At 36.6% G+C, this 18,311-nt stretch overlaps 1 protein-coding gene, 2 long non-coding RNA genes and 1 other non-coding gene across 5 annotated transcripts; 2 read left to right on the top strand and 2 right to left on the bottom strand.

Moving 5' to 3' along the window:
- The first annotated feature begins 6 nt into the window (after window positions 1-6).
- LOC130050501 (uncharacterized) lies at window positions 7-4,823 on the top strand. The gene is made up of 3 exons (XR_008798912.1): window positions 7-729; window positions 2,176-2,318; window positions 4,605-4,823. It is a non-coding gene; the product is annotated as an uncharacterized LOC130050501 (long non-coding RNA).
- Trnaa-agc (transfer RNA alanine (anticodon AGC)) lies at window positions 987-1,058 on the bottom strand. Its single transcript has one exon. It is a non-coding gene; the product is annotated as a tRNA-Ala (tRNA).
- An 8,182-nt stretch (window positions 4,824-13,005) lies between the features above and the next one.
- Window positions 13,006-15,297, bottom strand: LOC125664466 (E3 ubiquitin-protein ligase TRIM71-like). 2 transcript variants are annotated; one of them, XR_008798910.1, is made up of 3 exons: window positions 15,207-15,292; window positions 13,297-15,082; window positions 13,006-13,216 (listed from the first exon to the last, which is right to left on the bottom strand). XR_008798910.1 is itself a non-coding variant. In XM_056150664.1 (2 exons), exon 2 carries the CDS (start codon window positions 15,050-15,052, stop codon window positions 13,385-13,387), a length of 1,668 nt encoding a protein of 555 aa, XP_056006639.1. In that variant the 5' UTR covers window positions 15,053-15,082; window positions 15,207-15,297; the 3' UTR covers window positions 13,006-13,384. The 2 variants fall into 2 exon arrangements, 1 of the variants encoding a protein (XP_056006639.1); XM_056150664.1 differs by having other exon boundaries at window positions 13,006-15,082; window positions 15,207-15,297.
- Window positions 14,542-15,717, top strand: LOC125664504 (uncharacterized). Its single transcript, XR_008798913.1, has 2 exons — window positions 14,542-14,677; window positions 15,631-15,717. It is a non-coding gene; the product is annotated as an uncharacterized LOC125664504 (long non-coding RNA).
- Window positions 15,718-18,311: the final 2,594 nt, after the last annotated feature.

Raw genomic sequence — 18,311 nt, 5'->3', positions numbered from 1 at the left:
GAAAGAGTCTGTCAACACCGTATCTCAAGTTCAACAGAGGGTGAATTGCATTCTCTACTTGAATATCCATTATATAATAATCCTAGAGGTGAATTTTTGAATATTAACATATTTTTAAATATAAATGACCCCTGGGATTAGGATGGAGCCACAAAAGAGTTGTAATTATTATGTATGAATAAAGTAGACATTTTTAATGAATATCTTTTAAAGGACCAAATCATGATGAATTCTAATTTTTTTTTTAAATTATGTGTACTAGCATCTCCATGTCTTGTAGATTCATAGTTAACATCGCAACTCCGGAGTCCAGGTAGGGGAAGATGCACAATATCCACCTGTGGGGTTTCGTTGTGGGGCACAGCATAAAAAATGTATCATTTAGTGTAATAATTAAATGAATACATGTATTAATATCAAAGACTAAATGAAAAACTAATGATTTGGATCTGAACGCTGCTCAGGATGTCCACTTTTTTGTCTCGGGCTCGTAATCCTGTCTACTTTGTGTCTCGCTTGTTTTGTTTTTGTACTGAGATATTTGTTTATGTTTTTTATTTAATTCCTATTGTCTATTTTATCTAGGATGTTGTCCACTAAGCTAATGATGGGGATCGTAGCACTACCCTGCACACAGACATGGAATGGATCTGCCTAGTCCATTATCAGAAGAGTGACCATGCAGGACTGTTCGTCCCGTCAGAGAAGTTTCTCAAGAAGCATTACAAGGTACAGAGCTACATTATTTTAAATTAGTTTTACATCCTGGTCTCTTGACCGACTATCAACTTTATTTTTTTGAATAATCATTTAGAGAACTTTTACCACCCCTTGGCCCCAATGAATATGAAAACGGCTGGCTCAAAGAACAAAGTACGATTGTATACATAAAAAGGCCCAAAAACGTTTTCTCTATAAAATGTGTCTGGAATTAACCTTAATTTAAGAAAGTCATGTAGTATATATAGGGGAGAGGAGAAAATCTTTGTCTGGACCGGGAATCGAACCTGAGACCCTGCATTGCTAGTCAGGTGCTCTAACCACTGAGCTATCCAGGCTGATATCCAAGTTCCGTATAGCCCTAATTACTACAGTAAAATATATGCCAGGTATACTATGTCAACAAAATTAGAATGACATATCTAATTGGACATCATGAATAAGACATTTCCCGCCTTTTTATCAAAATAACCCTGAAAACTGTCAAATGTCGTACAGATTATTGTCCAGGAAAAGATGTGTGAATTTGTTGAGCAAAATGATATATATATATTGTGTATTATTTTAAGATAAAAAACACACTTGGATATAAATTTGCTCGACGCATGCGCTGTATGTTTTCTGAAGGGAAAACCATCTGAATTTTTGGATATTTTCATTAAAAATGGCATTTCTGCAATTTTATACCAACTTCTAGCTCTCGTCATATGACATTTATATCATTTTGCTGATCAAACTGAGGGAATTTTGGGTTTGCTAATCCATTCCTTATTTGAATCCCAGCGTTTGAGCTCCAAGTGAAATCATCGATATTTTGGGCCAAATGACTTTAGAAACTTTACCTACTTCTTTCATGATTCAGGAATATAATAAAATACTTTTAAAAACAAGTTCTTAGGTTTCAAACATTCATTGTTAAACTTACTAACACATGTATATTATTGTACCTAATAACCATGTTAACTGCTAGCAAATAATTAAGAAAAGAAAAATATATATACGCTGTATTTATAATCTCTTGAAGAAATAAATCAAGTTTTCTTGTTACATGATTTAAAGATAATATCTAAAAATGAGTCTAATTAAGCAAGATTTTGTTTGTCATGTAAAACTAAGACAATAGTCGATGTCGTCTTCGTTTTCTCATTGTCTTCTAGTAAGTGACCATGTATTCAGCAAAGTTCATTCTTTGTCACCATCTTAATTATTTCATGCTTTGAGGTGACACTTTTAAGGAAGGAGTACACAGGTTGTGTTGCTAGCTGCAAGAATGACTCACCCACCCCTGAGTACATAACGTGTACAGGGGGTTATAGCAGGTGCCACTCACTCTAAACAGGGATTTCATGTTGGGAATAATTTCTCCAGAGTGTCTTGACATTCATCAGCTGGCAACACATGTGACTCAATCAGCTCAGCCTCATTTACATTCTCAATATCATTGGAAATTTTTAGGGACTTGTATGAATGGACAGAAGAAATGTTCTTAATTGACCACCCCATCATTGCCTGCTGTTGGAGACTGAACACTTTATTGAAAATTGCTGAGGTGTGGCAATCAGTCGGTGTCCTCATTTGACCTGAGAAGAGTCAGAGAAGTATTCATTTTTATTGTAAAAAGTATAGTTTATGCAATGAGCATGAAAGCAGATTTTACAGTTATCTCCCTTAGACTATGTAAATTATAATACAGAACTTGCTAATGATGTTATTTTACATATCAAATGTTGTTTGAATGTTGTCAATTTGATTCGTAGTCAAAGACAAGAGTTATAGCTGCATGCATTGTACCAGTTTACATACAGTTACCTACAGAATTAACAGTAGATTACAATGTGTACCTGACATGAGTTATAGCTGCATGCATTGTACCAGTTTACATACAGTTACCTACAGAATTAACAGTAGATAACATGTACCTGGCTCTCCAGGAATGCATTTTTAGGTTACCTGAGTGACTATTGCTGTTGGTCTGCATCCATCATTGTGTTTCGTCTGTCGTGCATTAATTACCGATTGAACATGTTATATACCTGTATGTCTGTAGATGGGACGTATTATGGTACAGCAATGTCTGTATGTCTGTCTGTAGATGGGACGTATTATGGTACAGCAATGTCTGTATGTCTGTCTGTAGATGGGACATATTATGGTAAAGCACTGTCTGTCTGTATGTCCGTCTGTAGATGGGACGTATTATGGTAAAGCACTGTCTGTATGTCCGTCTGTACATGGGACGTATTATGGTAAAGCACTGTCTGTATGTCCGTCTGTAGATGGGACGTATTATGGTACAGCAATGTCTGTATGTCCGTCTGTAGATGGGACGTATTATGGTACAGCAATGTCTGTATGTCCGTCTGTAGATGGGACGTATTATGGTACAGCAATGTCTGTATGTCCGTCTGTAGATGGGACGTATTATGGTACAGCAATGTCTGTATGTCCGTCTGTAGATGGGACGTATTATGGTACAGCAATGTCTGTATGTCCGTCTGTAGATGGGGTGTATTATAGTACAGCAATGTCTGACTGTATATGGGACGTATTATGGTATATTAATGTCTGTATGTCTGTCTGTATATGGCACGTATTGTGATACAGCAATGTCTGTCTGTAGATAGGACATATTGTGATACAACAATGTCTGTATGTCTGTCTGTAGATGGGGTGTATTATGGTACAGCAATGTCTGTATGTCTGTCTGTAGATGGGACGTATTATGGTACAGCAATGTCTGTATGTCTGTCTGTAGATGGGCAGTGTTATGTTACAGAATTGTCTGTAGATCTGTCTGTAGATAAATTGTATTATGGTACAGCATTATCTGCATATATGTCTGTAGATGGGGTGTATTATGGAACAACAATGTCTGTATGTCTGTCTGTTGATGAGACATATAATACAGCAATGTCTGTATGTCTTCCTGTAGATGGGATGTATTATGGTACAACAATGTCTGTATGTCTGTCTGTAGATGGGATGTATTATGGTACAACATTGTCTGTATGTCTGTCTGTAGATAGGATACATTATGGTACAGTGATGTTTGTCTGTAGATGGTATATTAATGTCTGTCTGTAGATGGGATGTATTATGGTATATCAATGTCTGTAAGTCCGTTTGTAGGTGGGACGTATTATGGTACAGCAATGTATGTATGTCTGTCTTTAAGATGTAATGCATTGTCCACCATCTGAATGCTTTGTTATAATGTATGAAATGCCCTCTAATATCAGAAATTTTAGGGTCTTTAGGGGGCTGAAATAATGTTCTATTCCCATGCTAAAAAGCAGGTATTTTCCCATTTTGTACTTTGAAAGTCCCAAGCAATGAAAACAAATCAAAGCAGGGTAGCCTAATTGTTCATAAGTCTTCACTGGCCCTTAGATTGCAATTTTTGTCTTAAAATTGTTATGTAAACCTACTATTTTGACGTCTGCTTATTTGAATGAGGTAAGCTTTGACCAAATTGAAAGTCAGAAAGAGTCCAGGTCTACCTTAATTCACTCTGGATTGGTTTTCTCCCAACTTCCTTGTGTGAAACAGTTCAAACAAATGCCATTATTTTTCCCAATTGGAAAGGCCCAGACCCTTCAAATGAAGACCTTACAAAAACAGAATAAAATCTGTTGCCCCTCTGTCAGGGTCATCCTCCAAAACAGGGTCAATATAAGAAAATTATTATTGCCTTTGTATCCTTATTGTTACATATAACCAATGCTCAGGTTACCGATAAGGCCAGTGAGTCTCCTGTTTAGAAGATAACAAGCTGGCTTCTTTTGACAAAATTCATGAGGATTTTAATTTGCTCAAACTTTCATTTACTAGTACCTGTCTGATTTCTGGTCATTCCAGCACTCATTGTCACTTTGGTTTTTCAGCTCCCTGGGCCTCATGAGATGGTGACACCCTGAAGTAGGAGCAGTTCCTACCGGTATCTCTTAAAGACAGACAGAGGTTCTCATAGCATCTGATCCATTTCTGGAGACAAACTTTTGTATGGAGCTGGTAAAATTTCTATCTTTTTAGCTCAGGTGAGCTAAAAGCTCAAGTGAGCTTTTCTGATCACCCGTAGCCCGGCGTCCGTCCGTCTGTAAACTTTTAACATTTTTGACTTCTTCTCAAAAACCACTAGGCCAATTTCAACCAAAGTTGGCACAAAGCATCCTTAGGTCAAGGGAATTCTAAATTGATAAAATAAAGGGCCAGGCAACCTTCCAAGGGGAGATAATCAAGAAAAGGTAAAAATAGAGTGGGGTCTTTAAAAATCTTCTTCTCAAGAACCACTGAGCCAGAAAAGCTGAGATTTATATGAAAGCTTCCTGATATAGTGCATATTCTAAATTGTTAAAATCATGGCCCCCAGGGGTAGGCTGTGGCCACAATAGGGGATCAAAGTTTTACATACAAATATATAGGAAAAATCTTTAAAAATCATCTTCTCAAGAACCACTGAGCCAGAAAAGCTGATATTTACAGGAAAGCTTTCTGACATAATGCAGATTCAAGTTTGTTAAAATCCTGGCCCCCAGGGGTCGGATGGGGCCACAATAGGGGATCAAAGTTTTACATCCAAATATATAGGGACAAACTTTAGAAATCTTCTCACGAACCACTGAGCCAGAAAAGCTGATATTTACATGAAAGCTTCCTGATATAGTGCAGATTCAAGTTTGTTAAAATGATGGCCCCCGGGGGTCGGATGGGGCCACAATAGGGGATCATAGTTTTGCATTCAAATATATAGAGAAAATCTTTAAAAATCTTCTTCTCAGAAACCACTGAGCCAGAAAAGCTGATATTTACAGGAAAGCTTTCCAGAAAAGTTGAAATTTATATAAATGCTTCCTACATGGTGTAGATTCAAGTTTGTTCAAATTATGGCACCACGTAGCAAGATGGGACCACAATAGGGGATAAAAAATGGTGGAGTCATATTGGAGGATCAGAAGTATTGCATAGTAATATTTAAGAAAAATCTTCTCTTTTTGTAAAATGATGACCCTTGAGTAAAGGCAATTGTATAGCTATGACACAGCTAGTTTTTTTAGGTCATCTGAGTAAAATCAGGTGACCTATTGCAATTGGTTGGTGACCGTCGTCGTCCGTTGTGCGTTAACAATTGAACATTTTTAACTTCTTCTTGATAACTACCTGTCCAATTCTTTTCAAGTTTAGTATGAAGAATCTTTAGGACAAGGGGGACATAAATTGTAAATTTCAGGACTCCAGCACCCCTTGGGCATTAGGGGCGGGCCAAAGACTGCCCAAAATTGACCAATTTTCAAAAATATTTCTCTCAAGAACTGCACATGTGTGGTGATGTAGAGCAGGAAGGCCTTTACCGAACTTGTAAATTTCATGATCCCCAGGGTAAGGGTTCTAACCCCAGGGCGGGGCCAAACTTGGTATATAGTGTTTATGTTTAAAACACTTAAATAACATCTTCTTTAGCGCTATTGATACTAAATTGAAAATATAAAAAGATATTTAGAAAGTACACTCAGGTAGTCTTTTACTAAAATTGTAAATTTGATGATCCAAGGGATAGGGGTTTTTGTTATCAAGGTGGGGCCAAAATGGTCAGTTATTAAATGTGTGAACAATAGACATTTTTAACTTCTTGATAACTATCATTCTAATTCTTTTCAATTTTGGTAAGAAACATATTTAGAACTAGAGCAAAGCTCGTTGCAAAGCAACGAGGTCTTCCGTCGGAGCTGTGTGGCATAAAAACCTTGAACTTGACCATATGTCCCTAATGCAGCTATAAAGGTGTACTATAAATTTTTATCGTTAGGTGTTTAATAAATTTATACTACTCAAGTACATGCGTGTATGATCCCATTCCACGAATCAGTCTTTTGAGTAGTGCAGAACTGTTATAGCTCTCCGAAAAAAATTATGTTGACAGTCTGGTCTGTCAACATAATTCTTTTTCGGAGAGCTACAGTTCTGCAGCTAGAGGCGCGCGTGTATGTGGGATTAAATTCTTTCAGCATTTAACTTTTCAGTCCCAATAATGAAGCAAAAATTACTATTAAAATTTATGAAATTTATAGCTCAGGACATACAATAAAGGTTTATAGCTGTTACCAATATTTTATCATACAACAAAATTATGATAGCATAATATTCAGACTGAAGAGAATAATTCATCGAGTTTGAATTATTTATACATACAAATCAAATAAATTGCTCTCAAATCTTGAATATTTTATTAAACTTCAATATCTATCTGCGTAAATACATGTAGGTATATTATGTACACAGTGCGCACAGAAGTCGCTTCTGAATTTCACGCCAGGAGCACGTGCCGATGTTATATAATTTGGACCAGGAGTTCTGAATCAATGTTTAATCAAAGTCATTGTTTTTAAACAATAAAACAACAAATCATTTGAAATGAGACTGGTCAGCCATGGGTTTCTGAATATTCTAAACGCATGTTTAGATTTGGTTTAATCATGATTATAAACTGTTGATTTCAAAACATGTTCAGAAATAATTCGTTATGTTTGTAAAATGTATCCATTTTCTTTTTCACTACGAAGAATTTGAGTAAAGCTTGTGTGTTCAGTTAAAGTAGTGTGAAATCACAGATCGCTAGTCCAGCAGCGATGAATCTCCGATATTAAACACACATTTAATTAGACATGATTAAGAAACGAACTGTATATTAAATTGCAGATTTTAAAATTGATGCCTGACTCAATGCTCTAGAGTTTTGAATTTAAAACAAATCAAACGTAAGACCAGGGACGTATAAACAAGTATATACATCCCCGGAAAGACTGAATTATTCGAAAAATCCAATATGATCAAAAACATAACATTCTGTGTTATATTTAGGACGACAATGTTTACTTTGTGTACATGGCCTGGTTCACACGCGATGGTTTCTCGAGGCGGTTACGTAATTGTAAACAAAAACAAACCCCGCGGTGTATGTAAGATGTGTGTAGTTAATGACTGAGTTATTCTATGCTTGAAGCTTTGTTTCTTCAATTAAATATATCGTTGTTTTAATAACAAATGTAGAAGAGGTAATCTTTTCCTCTTTTTTTCTTTGGAACGATTGTTAATATTAAAGGTACTAAATAATAAAAAAAAGAAAGTTGTCGATAGATGATTTTTAAAGGAACCCATAGATCATGTTAAAACCTTATTTTGAAAGAATATTAGCATTTCATGAAGTAGATTTATCAATCAAAGCAAGTTTATTTAAGTTATACGCATATTTTCCCCCCTTCACCTACCTAATGATACAGTTACCTGTTTGCGGGTCAAGCTTTTTACTCATATATAACAAAATACTCGAGCAAAATTTTATGTTTATGAGATCATTAAGATGTTAAAAAACAACTTTTCCAGCGAAAGCCATATCGAAACATTTACCGTTTTTGAGTTATAAAGCGAAAACTTTGAAGATCCCCAGATCCCTAATTGAAGGGGCCAGCCCCTTTTTAGGGATATCAAAAGAAAGCTCTTAACATTTTGCACAACTTTTGTTCTACACGTCTTAACAAAATATTTTTAGTTTAAAAGATACAAAGGAAAATATGTGTAATTTTTGGCTCCTTTAGGTGTCCTAATTTTTTAACCCTGTCAACCACCATTTCGAACGCTGTAATCAAAAAACAAAAAAACGATGTGCACAACTACAATGCTCCTACTTTTCATTTTCAATGCATTTTCCTGCTCAAGCTTATACAGTCTCGGAGCCTTTGTCTGGAAACCAAAGCCTCTAAAATTTCATTCAAAGGGAAATAACTCATGAACAGAGGGGAATTTCTGATATGTAGGACATGATTTTAAAATTGTTTTGTAAAGTTTATAAACCCTGAAAATTTGAGCAAGATCCATGCAGAAATGAGCGAGATATGAAGCTTCAAAGTTAGCGTCTAGGATAAAGAGAAAAAAAAGAAGAATAAGAATAATCTTAACCAGCACAATCAGTAGAAGGTCTTCCGTTGTTACGGAAGACCTTAACAAGGGGAACATAATTGTAAATATCAGGTTTCCTGCCCCCCTGGGGCCTTAGAGGCGGGACAAAAACTGCCCCAAATTGACCAATTTTGAAAACATCTTCTAAAGTACCGCACATATGTAAGAAAAACTAAATGCATAGTGATGTAGAGCAAGAATGTCTCTACCAAAATTGTGCATTTCATGATCATCTTCTTTTAATAGTGCTATTGATCCTATAAAATTGAAAATAAATGGATATAACAGGTAGTCCTTTACCAAAATTTTAAATTTGATGATCCCCAGAGTAGGGGTTCTGTCCCCATGGTGGGGCCAAACTTAGTATATAGTATTTATGTGTAAGTTTGCTGATACTGTATAAGATCTAAATGCATACTTAGGAATAGCAGAAAAGGATGTACAAAAAATAGTGAATTTTACAACCCAGGGTTATGACTTTAGGATGGGTCCAAATTAGTCATATCTTTTGATGTTTTAATGTTAATACACTTATTATTTAAAGCCTTTCATCAGTGTATGCACTTTTGAGGGCAGTGAAGTTTTGATAGCACATCTTGTTTTTTAAATACTGTTGCTGAACATAAGAATTTATCTTAGATGTTCAGAACAGGAAATTTTTTCTAGATTTCATAGTCTGTGGGAGGAGTGATACTTTTTCACTAGTATTCAGGTGACTGATAAGGCCTGTGAGCCTCTTGTTAAATGACCCCACCCTATTTTTGCATTTTTGTGATTATCTCCCCTTTGAAAGGGACATGCCCCTTCATTTGAAGAAACATGAAAGCCCTTCACCCAAGGATGCTTTTGGCCAAGTTTGGTCGAAATTGGCCCAGTGGTTCTGGAGAAGTCGAAAATGTAAAAAGTTGACAGACGGACAGACGACGAACAATAGGCAATCAGAAAAGCTCACTTGAGCTTTTAGCTCAGGTGAGCTAAAATGAATGACCTATCACTTACAATTCAAAAGTGATGAGCAGCAAGGTTCAAGTTTCACCTGAAGTTTTGAAATATAAGTCAAGATTGCAAAGACAATGGTGTACATAAAATGAAAGGTTCTGTCAGAAGGAATCTTTGTGCAAAATCTAAAGGCCGCACTTTAAACAGTTCAAGAGATACTAAGGGCTATTCCAGAAATAAATACATGGGGGGGTCGGGAGGCACCTTTTGTATATACCAAGCACCCATAAAAAAAAATAAAAAATTACCCCATGACCCATCAAATTAATAAACTCATTTTACAATGACCCATCAAAAAAAAAAAAAAAAAAATAACCAGACCCACCACAAAAATATTTTTAAAAATGAAAACGGTACAAATCTCGCGAGGTTTTCGGGACAAACATTCTAGTCAATGACGCGGTAATGCCTGTGCGACATTGTATCACAGTAGTTCTGAAGAAACGATGTCACATCAACAATCAAAGGCATCTATGGCGGGAATGTTGGAAAGATTGGGAGTCCAAACGATGCTATTATCATGAAATGGGTATGGATATGTTTTTCCACAAATCGTTCGTCTTCTAATGGAGCCCGCGCCCGGACGCCTCTATATCACCATCACACCGACTGATAAATATAACGCATCGGTACCCTCGTATAAATCAACTAAGGTTTGCCACTTTTTATTAGAAAACGGAATACCTATTGGTTTCAAAATATTCCCAAAATCGATGCACTGTAAACTGTAATAATCTACAGAACAGAGTTCGCCGCCATCACGTCCAAAGGGACCCTACTAAACGCGCCTCTAATTTGAAGAGTGCCGTTATGGAAAGTTATGCGCTGCAAAGAGCGACAACTCGAATAGTTCTATGTTACTTCCGATTTCCGATTTCGAAAGCAGCATTTCGAAAGCACGTTTTCAATTTTCCTTCCGACGTTTTGTAACCAACACGACAAGAGCGACAATAAAAATATTCTGAAAACTCAACACCCACATGGCACAAATTAAAACAATAGAAACTACCCACCACCCATAATAAATATTTTTTTAACAGTCCAACCACGGACCAATTAAAATATGAAAAAATACGACCACCCATACAAAAAAATATCGTTTGCCGCCCGACCCCCCCATTTGATCATTTCTGGAACAGCCCTAAGTTTGGGTTTCTTTAAAAAATCAAACGCTTAAGTTTAAGTCACAAGGTTGAAATCTCTTGTAATACCAGGAAGGTCTTTTTTACATAGAATGCCGATATATGAAATATGAGAGCCATAACTCACAATTCAAAAGTTAGTAGCAATGTTAAAGTAGGGGGTAGATATACAGGACAGGACAATATGCCTCCCCCTCCCCAGCTATAGTCGCAGGGGTATAAAACACTTGACTCCGCACACCTGCTACTTGAAAATGAATTGTTTAAGTGAATTACTTGCACTATCTGAACATGTTTGCATATTAACATGACTAATCATGACCCTGCTGTTTTTTAGATGAAGAATTTCTAAAACATATCCCTATACTTCCCGGAAAAATTTGTGTCCATTATTGTGGTTCACCCCCCATGCTTCCCCGAGGACCACATTGTGAACAAACTTGAATCTTCACTACCTGGGGATGCTTGCATATTGATATGATTAATTATGACCTTCTCGTTCTTGTGAAGAAGAGTTTTCCTTTATATCTCCATGTAAAACTTTGACCCCCTGATGAGGTCCTACCCAAACCCAGGGAGGCCATGGTTTTAACAAACTTGTATCTATACTATATCAGAAAACTTTTACATCATCTCATTTTTTCTGGCCCAGTGGTTCGTGAGAAGATTTTTTCATGACCCACCCTATTTTTGCCTTTTCTTGATTATTTTCCCTTTGACCCTTCATTTGAACAAACAGTAATTGTAATTAAAAGATTTATATAGCGCCCTATCAACATTAGTTCTCTAAAGCGCTTTACAAATGTGAAAGAAAAGATAATATAAAATCAATGTGCACATACATGTGAATAAAATATTCAGTGTCTGAATTAAAATGCATAAATATTATTATTAATATATAGCGATATGATATGATTACTCTAATAACATGAAACAATTTAAAACAACCCTTAGGAATAATTAAATACATAAAAAGGACATAGGCATAATAACAAACAGCAGGGTTTTTTTGTTTTTGTTTTTTTTGTTAACAGCACTGCAAGAGTTGTATGTAAGAGCACTAAGTATATAAAAATAATCTCAAATTAAAAGCTAATCTAAAGAGATGCGTTTTGAGGTCCACTTTAAAATTAGACAATGAAGTACATTGTCTGAGTTTAAAAGGCAGAGAATTCCAGAGACTTGATGCAGCCTTGTCCAAACGTCGATCCCCATATGTTTTCGTACGTGTCCGAGGTACTTGGAGTAGATGCAGAGATTCGGATCTTAGTGATCGTGTGGGATTGTAAACTCTAAGGATATCAGTACCGCTGTGGTGGTCTGGAGATTAGAGCGCACGTCCCGCATGCGAAAGGCAGGGGATCAAATCCTGGTCACAACAGACCTAAGTTGTTAAAACAGGTAGTGACAGTTCCATCGTCAAACACTTGGCATCAGGTGTGAATGTCACAGGTCCTCAGAGATGACCTTAAAAACGGATGTCCGGTGTCACAGTAGGTGTGGCACGCTAAAGAACCCTCACTGCTCAATGGCCGTAAGTGCCGAGTATAGGTCTAAATTTAAATGTTGAACAAGATACAATCAATCAATCATTTCAACAAACATGAATTCCCTTTACCTAAGGATGAATGGTACCAGTTTTGATTGGATTTGGCCAAGTGGTTGTGGAGAAAATTAATGTAAAAAGTCAATAACAACAGATAAATTTCAATTGGAAAAGCTCACTTTGTATTGTGGATATTGACCTGGATAGTTTTGTGTGTTTAGAGCACCTGACTATTACATATGTAATACAGGGGTGTCGGGTTTGATTCCCGGTCCAGTCAAACCATGGACATTGGTTTGGATAGTTCAGTGGTTAGAGCACCTGACTAGTAATACCGGGGTCTCGGGTCCAGTCATATCATGAGAAAGAAGGGCCTTGGATTGGATTCTCGGTTCAGCCTATCTTCTTTTCCTTCCCATTACATTGACATATCACAAACTATCCTTGACAATTCAGTTTGATATGATTACACTTTGTTTATTTTGTAGGACGGTGGAGATTTTGATAAGTGGTGTGATGTTATTGATGGTCAACAGAAGACTGTGACCTTGAATCTGAAGATCTGTGATGAAGACTGAACGTTTGGGGTCACTCTCTGTTACAGTACTACAAATCTAAGTAAGTACTCAGTAATAATGTAAGACTGAACTCTGTATCATGTTTATCTAATATATACATTGTAAAATCAAACACATATTGAATTAATTCACAAACAAAATAATGTTCTGTTAAACTCACAAACACAAGTACATGTTACACATCACAAACAGAGGACTGTAATGTACACAGGGCTGTAATTAACACGGGGCTGTAATTAACACGGGGCTGTAATTAACACAGGGATGTAATTAACACGGGGGTGTAATTAACAAGTAGAAGGAATTAACACAGTTCTGTAAATTACACTGTTGGTATATGTAATTAACACTGTGTTGGTAGATGTAATTAACACTGTGTTGGTAGATGTAATTAACACTGTGTTGGTAGATGTAATTAACACTGTAGAGCTGTGTAATTAACACTGTGTTTATAGATATTGGATTTTCTTCACTTTAGCAGCGAACCACTCAGCCACAAAGAGGTTGTCTCTGATGTCCACACATAAACGTAATGGATCTTCTAAATCACAGTGAATGTAACGGAGGAACTGTCCGTCCTGATCTAGGATGTGGATACGGTGATTGTAACAGTCTGCTGTCAGGATGTGACTCTGGCTGTCTGTAGTGATGCCGTGTGGAGTAAATGATTGCTCGGTATTAGAGGGATGACCAGTGTATCTAAATCGGAGTTTTCCTGACTGATTGACCACCACTACTGCTCTAGCGTCACAGTCAGCCACACAGATATCCAGGTTCTTGTTCTCACTGAGGTATTTAAAGATATAACCACCAGATGAGTAGAGAGGACGACCCTGATCATCAAACTGAATGCTTTGTTTCTCTGTGGAGCCGGAGTAACGCACGACTTTGGATTGTTTGTCATCATCACTGATCATGGTAACCAGGAGATCGTTACCCGCGGTACAGCAGACATTGAGAGGTTCCCACCCCTGTAGTGTGATCACGGTCTGTATCTGTTTATTCTTAATTAAGTTCACGGTGTTATTACTATCGTCAGTATAAACAAGATCTCCGTCCCGTGTCACTGCTATGTCCTGTGGTCTGTCCCCTGACTTGGTTTGTATTGATGTCAGTAGTTTACTCTGGAGGTTGAGCAGCTTCATGGTTTTGTTATACTGACCGCATGTCCAGACTTGATCTTCACTCAGACAGCTAACACTGAATAGATCGTCATACCCAGTGTGTATGGTGGCGGTGACGCGCGGTTCATCAAGCAGTGGTTTGACTGGAGGAGACGATACAGCTTCTGCTGACTTCATTGTGTCGCCTTGTTCTTTTGTAATGGACAATGATGACACAGAACCAACCATTTTATTGAGCTGATCTTTGTTTATCTTCTGAGCAGAAAAACTGGGTAATGTAACGCGGACTTTAGGAGGTAATGTTCTGAATTCTGAATTCCTAGATTTGTAAGTAGAGGTTAAGGAGACGTCATTTGATTTTAGGATTGATTTCAAGTCGGACATGATCTGTTTGAGTTCCGCCATTTTCTGTGTGATTTCTTCTGTATTTTTATTTAGCGCATCCAGATGTTTAGTTTTCATCTCCGCAATGGCAGATTTCCGCTGGTTGACAATGGCGGTGACCTCCCGGTGTAGGATTTCTCCTTGTTCATCGGCATCTGTCGTCAGTTTCCCGTATTTCGTTTCTATCTCGGCTTTCTCAGTTTCGACATTAGGCACCATTTCTTCATATCGCGGGTAAATTCTGGTTTCTAATTCTTTTAGATCTTTTTGTAAACATTCTGTTTTAGCGCTGAGTTTTTCCAGAATATCTGATATTTCGTGACCTTTGTGTTTACCTGAAGTGACGCAGGTAGAACAGACAGGAATGTCGCATTCTTCACAGTACATTTCACAATGTTTGTCGGCGTGTTTCGGACATTTTGGGTAGTTAGGAGTAGACTTCCTGTGTAAAAAGGGCACGACATTGTGTCTTTTAGACGAATCTGAGACATGCTTTCCTGCACAGTTAACACAGAGATTTATATTACAAAGTTCACAGTGACTCTGTAGGGGGACAGTTTCACAGAGGTCACACAGTAGGACTTCCTGAGCACTGCGCCGGGGATGCATTTCTGACGCCAGGATCACACGAGAAGTTCACTGTTAAATAAATAAAAACGGAATTTCATTTAAAGATTTTGACAGATTACAACAATTAACGAAATAGAATTATAGTATGATATAAAACACAGCGGGCATTACTATAATAATAATTCTGTCTCACCTGAAAATCCAAAATGGCCTCCCTGTTCTTTCGACCTTCCGTCTAGTCCTGAGCATTAAATACCTGTGCGGCGTGTCAGCCTGTATACACTATCTACGTGTTATCGCTTGAGTAAATATATAGTTTTAAAGTTTGCTTTGACCTAGTTTACGTTGGGTAGTTTTGCTAACATTTACGTCAGACGTAAAGATTTCCTTTCATTAAAAAATTCAAATCTGCAAACAATGTATAAATATAACATCTGTGATTATATCCCTTTTTGATATTGAATTCGGCCTTTTGTACAAATAGAATCATATTTATAGCTAAAGAACGATCAGCAATATTCATTAGACGCAAGGGGGGGGGGGGGGGGGGGGGGGGGGGGGGGTTGTGTTTTGTGTTTTGTGTTTTGATATACTTAACGGCTTTTTTTCTGTTGTAGAATGAGTGGAATAATGAACCTCCAGATGTCTATGTACACGTGTATGAATAAACTCTGTTGTACTTGCGCATGCGAGCTGATCCAATATTATGTGTTTGAGTTTTATTTCCCTAATATTTTAGGATTTGTTGAATTAGTGCAGAGGCGGATCCAGGGAGTTTTGAAAGTGTGTGTGGGGGGAGGGGGGGGGGGGGTTCTACCATTAATTTTGGTTTTCAAAGAAAGGTGGATCCCACCCTCAAAATGCGTTATCTAATGAAGTCTTTTGACGAAGGGGGGGGGGGGGGTGTCCAACTCCCAGGCCGCCCTCTGGATCCGGCACTGTAGTGAATTACAACAGAGATTATAAAAAAGGACTTCCTTCCAGTGATTTATTTCATAATGATGTGTTTGTTGTTACATGTATATGGTGGATCCAAATGGGGTCCGGGACCCCCCCCCCCCCCCCTTTTTTTTTTTTTGCGGACCAAAACATTTAAGTTATTCAATTTTAACGAGACTTTGAGTCTAATTGATATGAAAGGTGGATACGTGAATGTAATTGCATCATTCAAATTTATCAACACCAGTATATCATTTAATTCTACGGTAAATAAGACGAAACATTGATTAAGATAGCTCACAACACAAACATTTTTAATAGCTCGTTAATACACTTATGAAGTATGGTTTCACTATCGGAAGAGTGATACAATTAACTCTCAATTATTTTATACGAATTTTTTGTGATTTTTCCCGGAATGATAAAAAAAGATGTTTTGTTTGCAAAGAAGAGATTCTTGCGTCCAAATTTCGCTGTGATTTGGTGAATGATACGAATATCTGATCAAACATGCCTAATTTATTCAAATATAAACGTTCTAATTTTAAAAAAAAAACCGCTATTTGGTAATGTTTTTTTATCTTAAATCTACGAATAAAATCTTCAAAAAATATGTCGGAAAAGATATATATCGAAGAAATATATTATAAAAAGAAACTGAAACGAAATGACCAAATTTTAGATATGATCACTGTATTCAAAATAGAGAAAAAAGTATCGATCCCGACCAAAATTGGTAGAAATCACTAAAATGATTATATTGTTGCTGATTGTCTAAACTGTTCATCGAGAAATTAGTTTCCCTTATAAGTAGTTTAATTTGTAAACCATTTTACATCAAGGGAATGTAGTTTTCTGATAACAATGTTCTCGGACTACCTTTTTATAATTCCAATCGGGCTTGGTTAAAGTTAGAAAAATCGTAATATTTCTGAATTTTGACCATTTCATCTCAATTTCTTTTTGAAATATATTTCTCCGACATATCTTTTTTTCAAATTGACATGTTATCCGTAGATAAAAAAAAAAAGCTAATAATAAAATAATATTTTAGGTTTTCATCAATGTTTTTTTTTTTTAAATTAGAACGTCTATCCGAGTCGTTTAGGCATGTTTTTTTTTTTTTTTTTTTTTTTTTTTTTTTTTTTTTTTAGATATTCATATCATGCATCAAATCACAGCGAACTTTGGACTCCAGAGTATTTTATTTGGAAACAAAGTACCTTTTTTTATCATTCCGGGATAAATCACAAAAATTCGTATAAAGTAATTGAGAGCTTGTATCACTTTTTCGATGGTAAAATCGCACTTCATCAGAGGCGTTTTAACGAGCCATGAAATAAAAATTTAATGTAATGAGTTACCTTAAGATTTCTTAATAAGTATAAAAAACATAACAGTTTTGTTCAAGAAGCAGACAATTTAAAAGTGAAAAGGAAGTGCCAGGAAATGGTCAGAATGCAGGATTTTACACCATTTACTGCCATCATGCCTTGAATGGATTTCTTATATTTAAAACAGCATCCAAAACACACTGACGGAATAAGGAGAGGAGAGGTCATATAAAGAATGTGACCAGTGCGAAACGAAACCAAACTTACCGAAACGAAAAGAAACAGATTGTATAATCGAATTCTTTTAATTATAATAATTAAAAATGATATCTTAGGCCCTTGTGAAAGTTACCACATATAAATAAAATTCGCCTCCCCTTTGATGTAGGATTTCGGCTTGACTGATACAAAGTTTTAAAAGGGGGAGGGGGGTCAGCACAAAGTACATATCGGAAGTTGATTAAATACCATCTGCAATTAGTTTTGGATCCATAAATTTCAGAACGGAGGTTTACAATTTCAGAGGTCTGGGGAAACACTAAACGAGGGGTGGGGTCGCCGGCGTTGGATCCGCCTTTGGGTATAGATACATTACTTGAAGAAGCTGGTGTCCGAGAAAGTTGAAAGCAGGAAGAACTCTTAACCCCTTATTTTATCTCTAACTGCTGAGGTGCGAGTACTTTCAATAATGGAAAAACATTAAATAGTATACCATATTATATGAATGCAATTCGGTAAGATATATATACATGTATTATTAAAAATTATTATTGATACATGTATGTAGTGATTCTAAAGATAACTCTATATTTAGGGTGTTGCTTAGACGGGGAATTGAAAACGGGACGGAAAACAGAAATGTGTTATGCAATAATATCAGGAGGAGGTCAGCATTTTGTAAAATCAAAAGGCTTATGGACAAGGGAAGCAGAGATTACAAAGAGAACGGGAGGACATACTTAGAATCCACCGTTTGATATACGACATACAAATACAAAATATCCACATGTATACATAGATTTGTC

Source organism: Ostrea edulis, chromosome 1 (assembly GCF_947568905.1).
Source record: "Ostrea edulis chromosome 1, xbOstEdul1.1, whole genome shotgun sequence".
In the NCBI taxonomy this organism is placed as follows: domain Eukaryota; kingdom Metazoa; phylum Mollusca; class Bivalvia; order Ostreida; family Ostreidae; genus Ostrea; species Ostrea edulis.
This window is presented reverse-complemented; position numbering and strand designations above follow the sequence as displayed.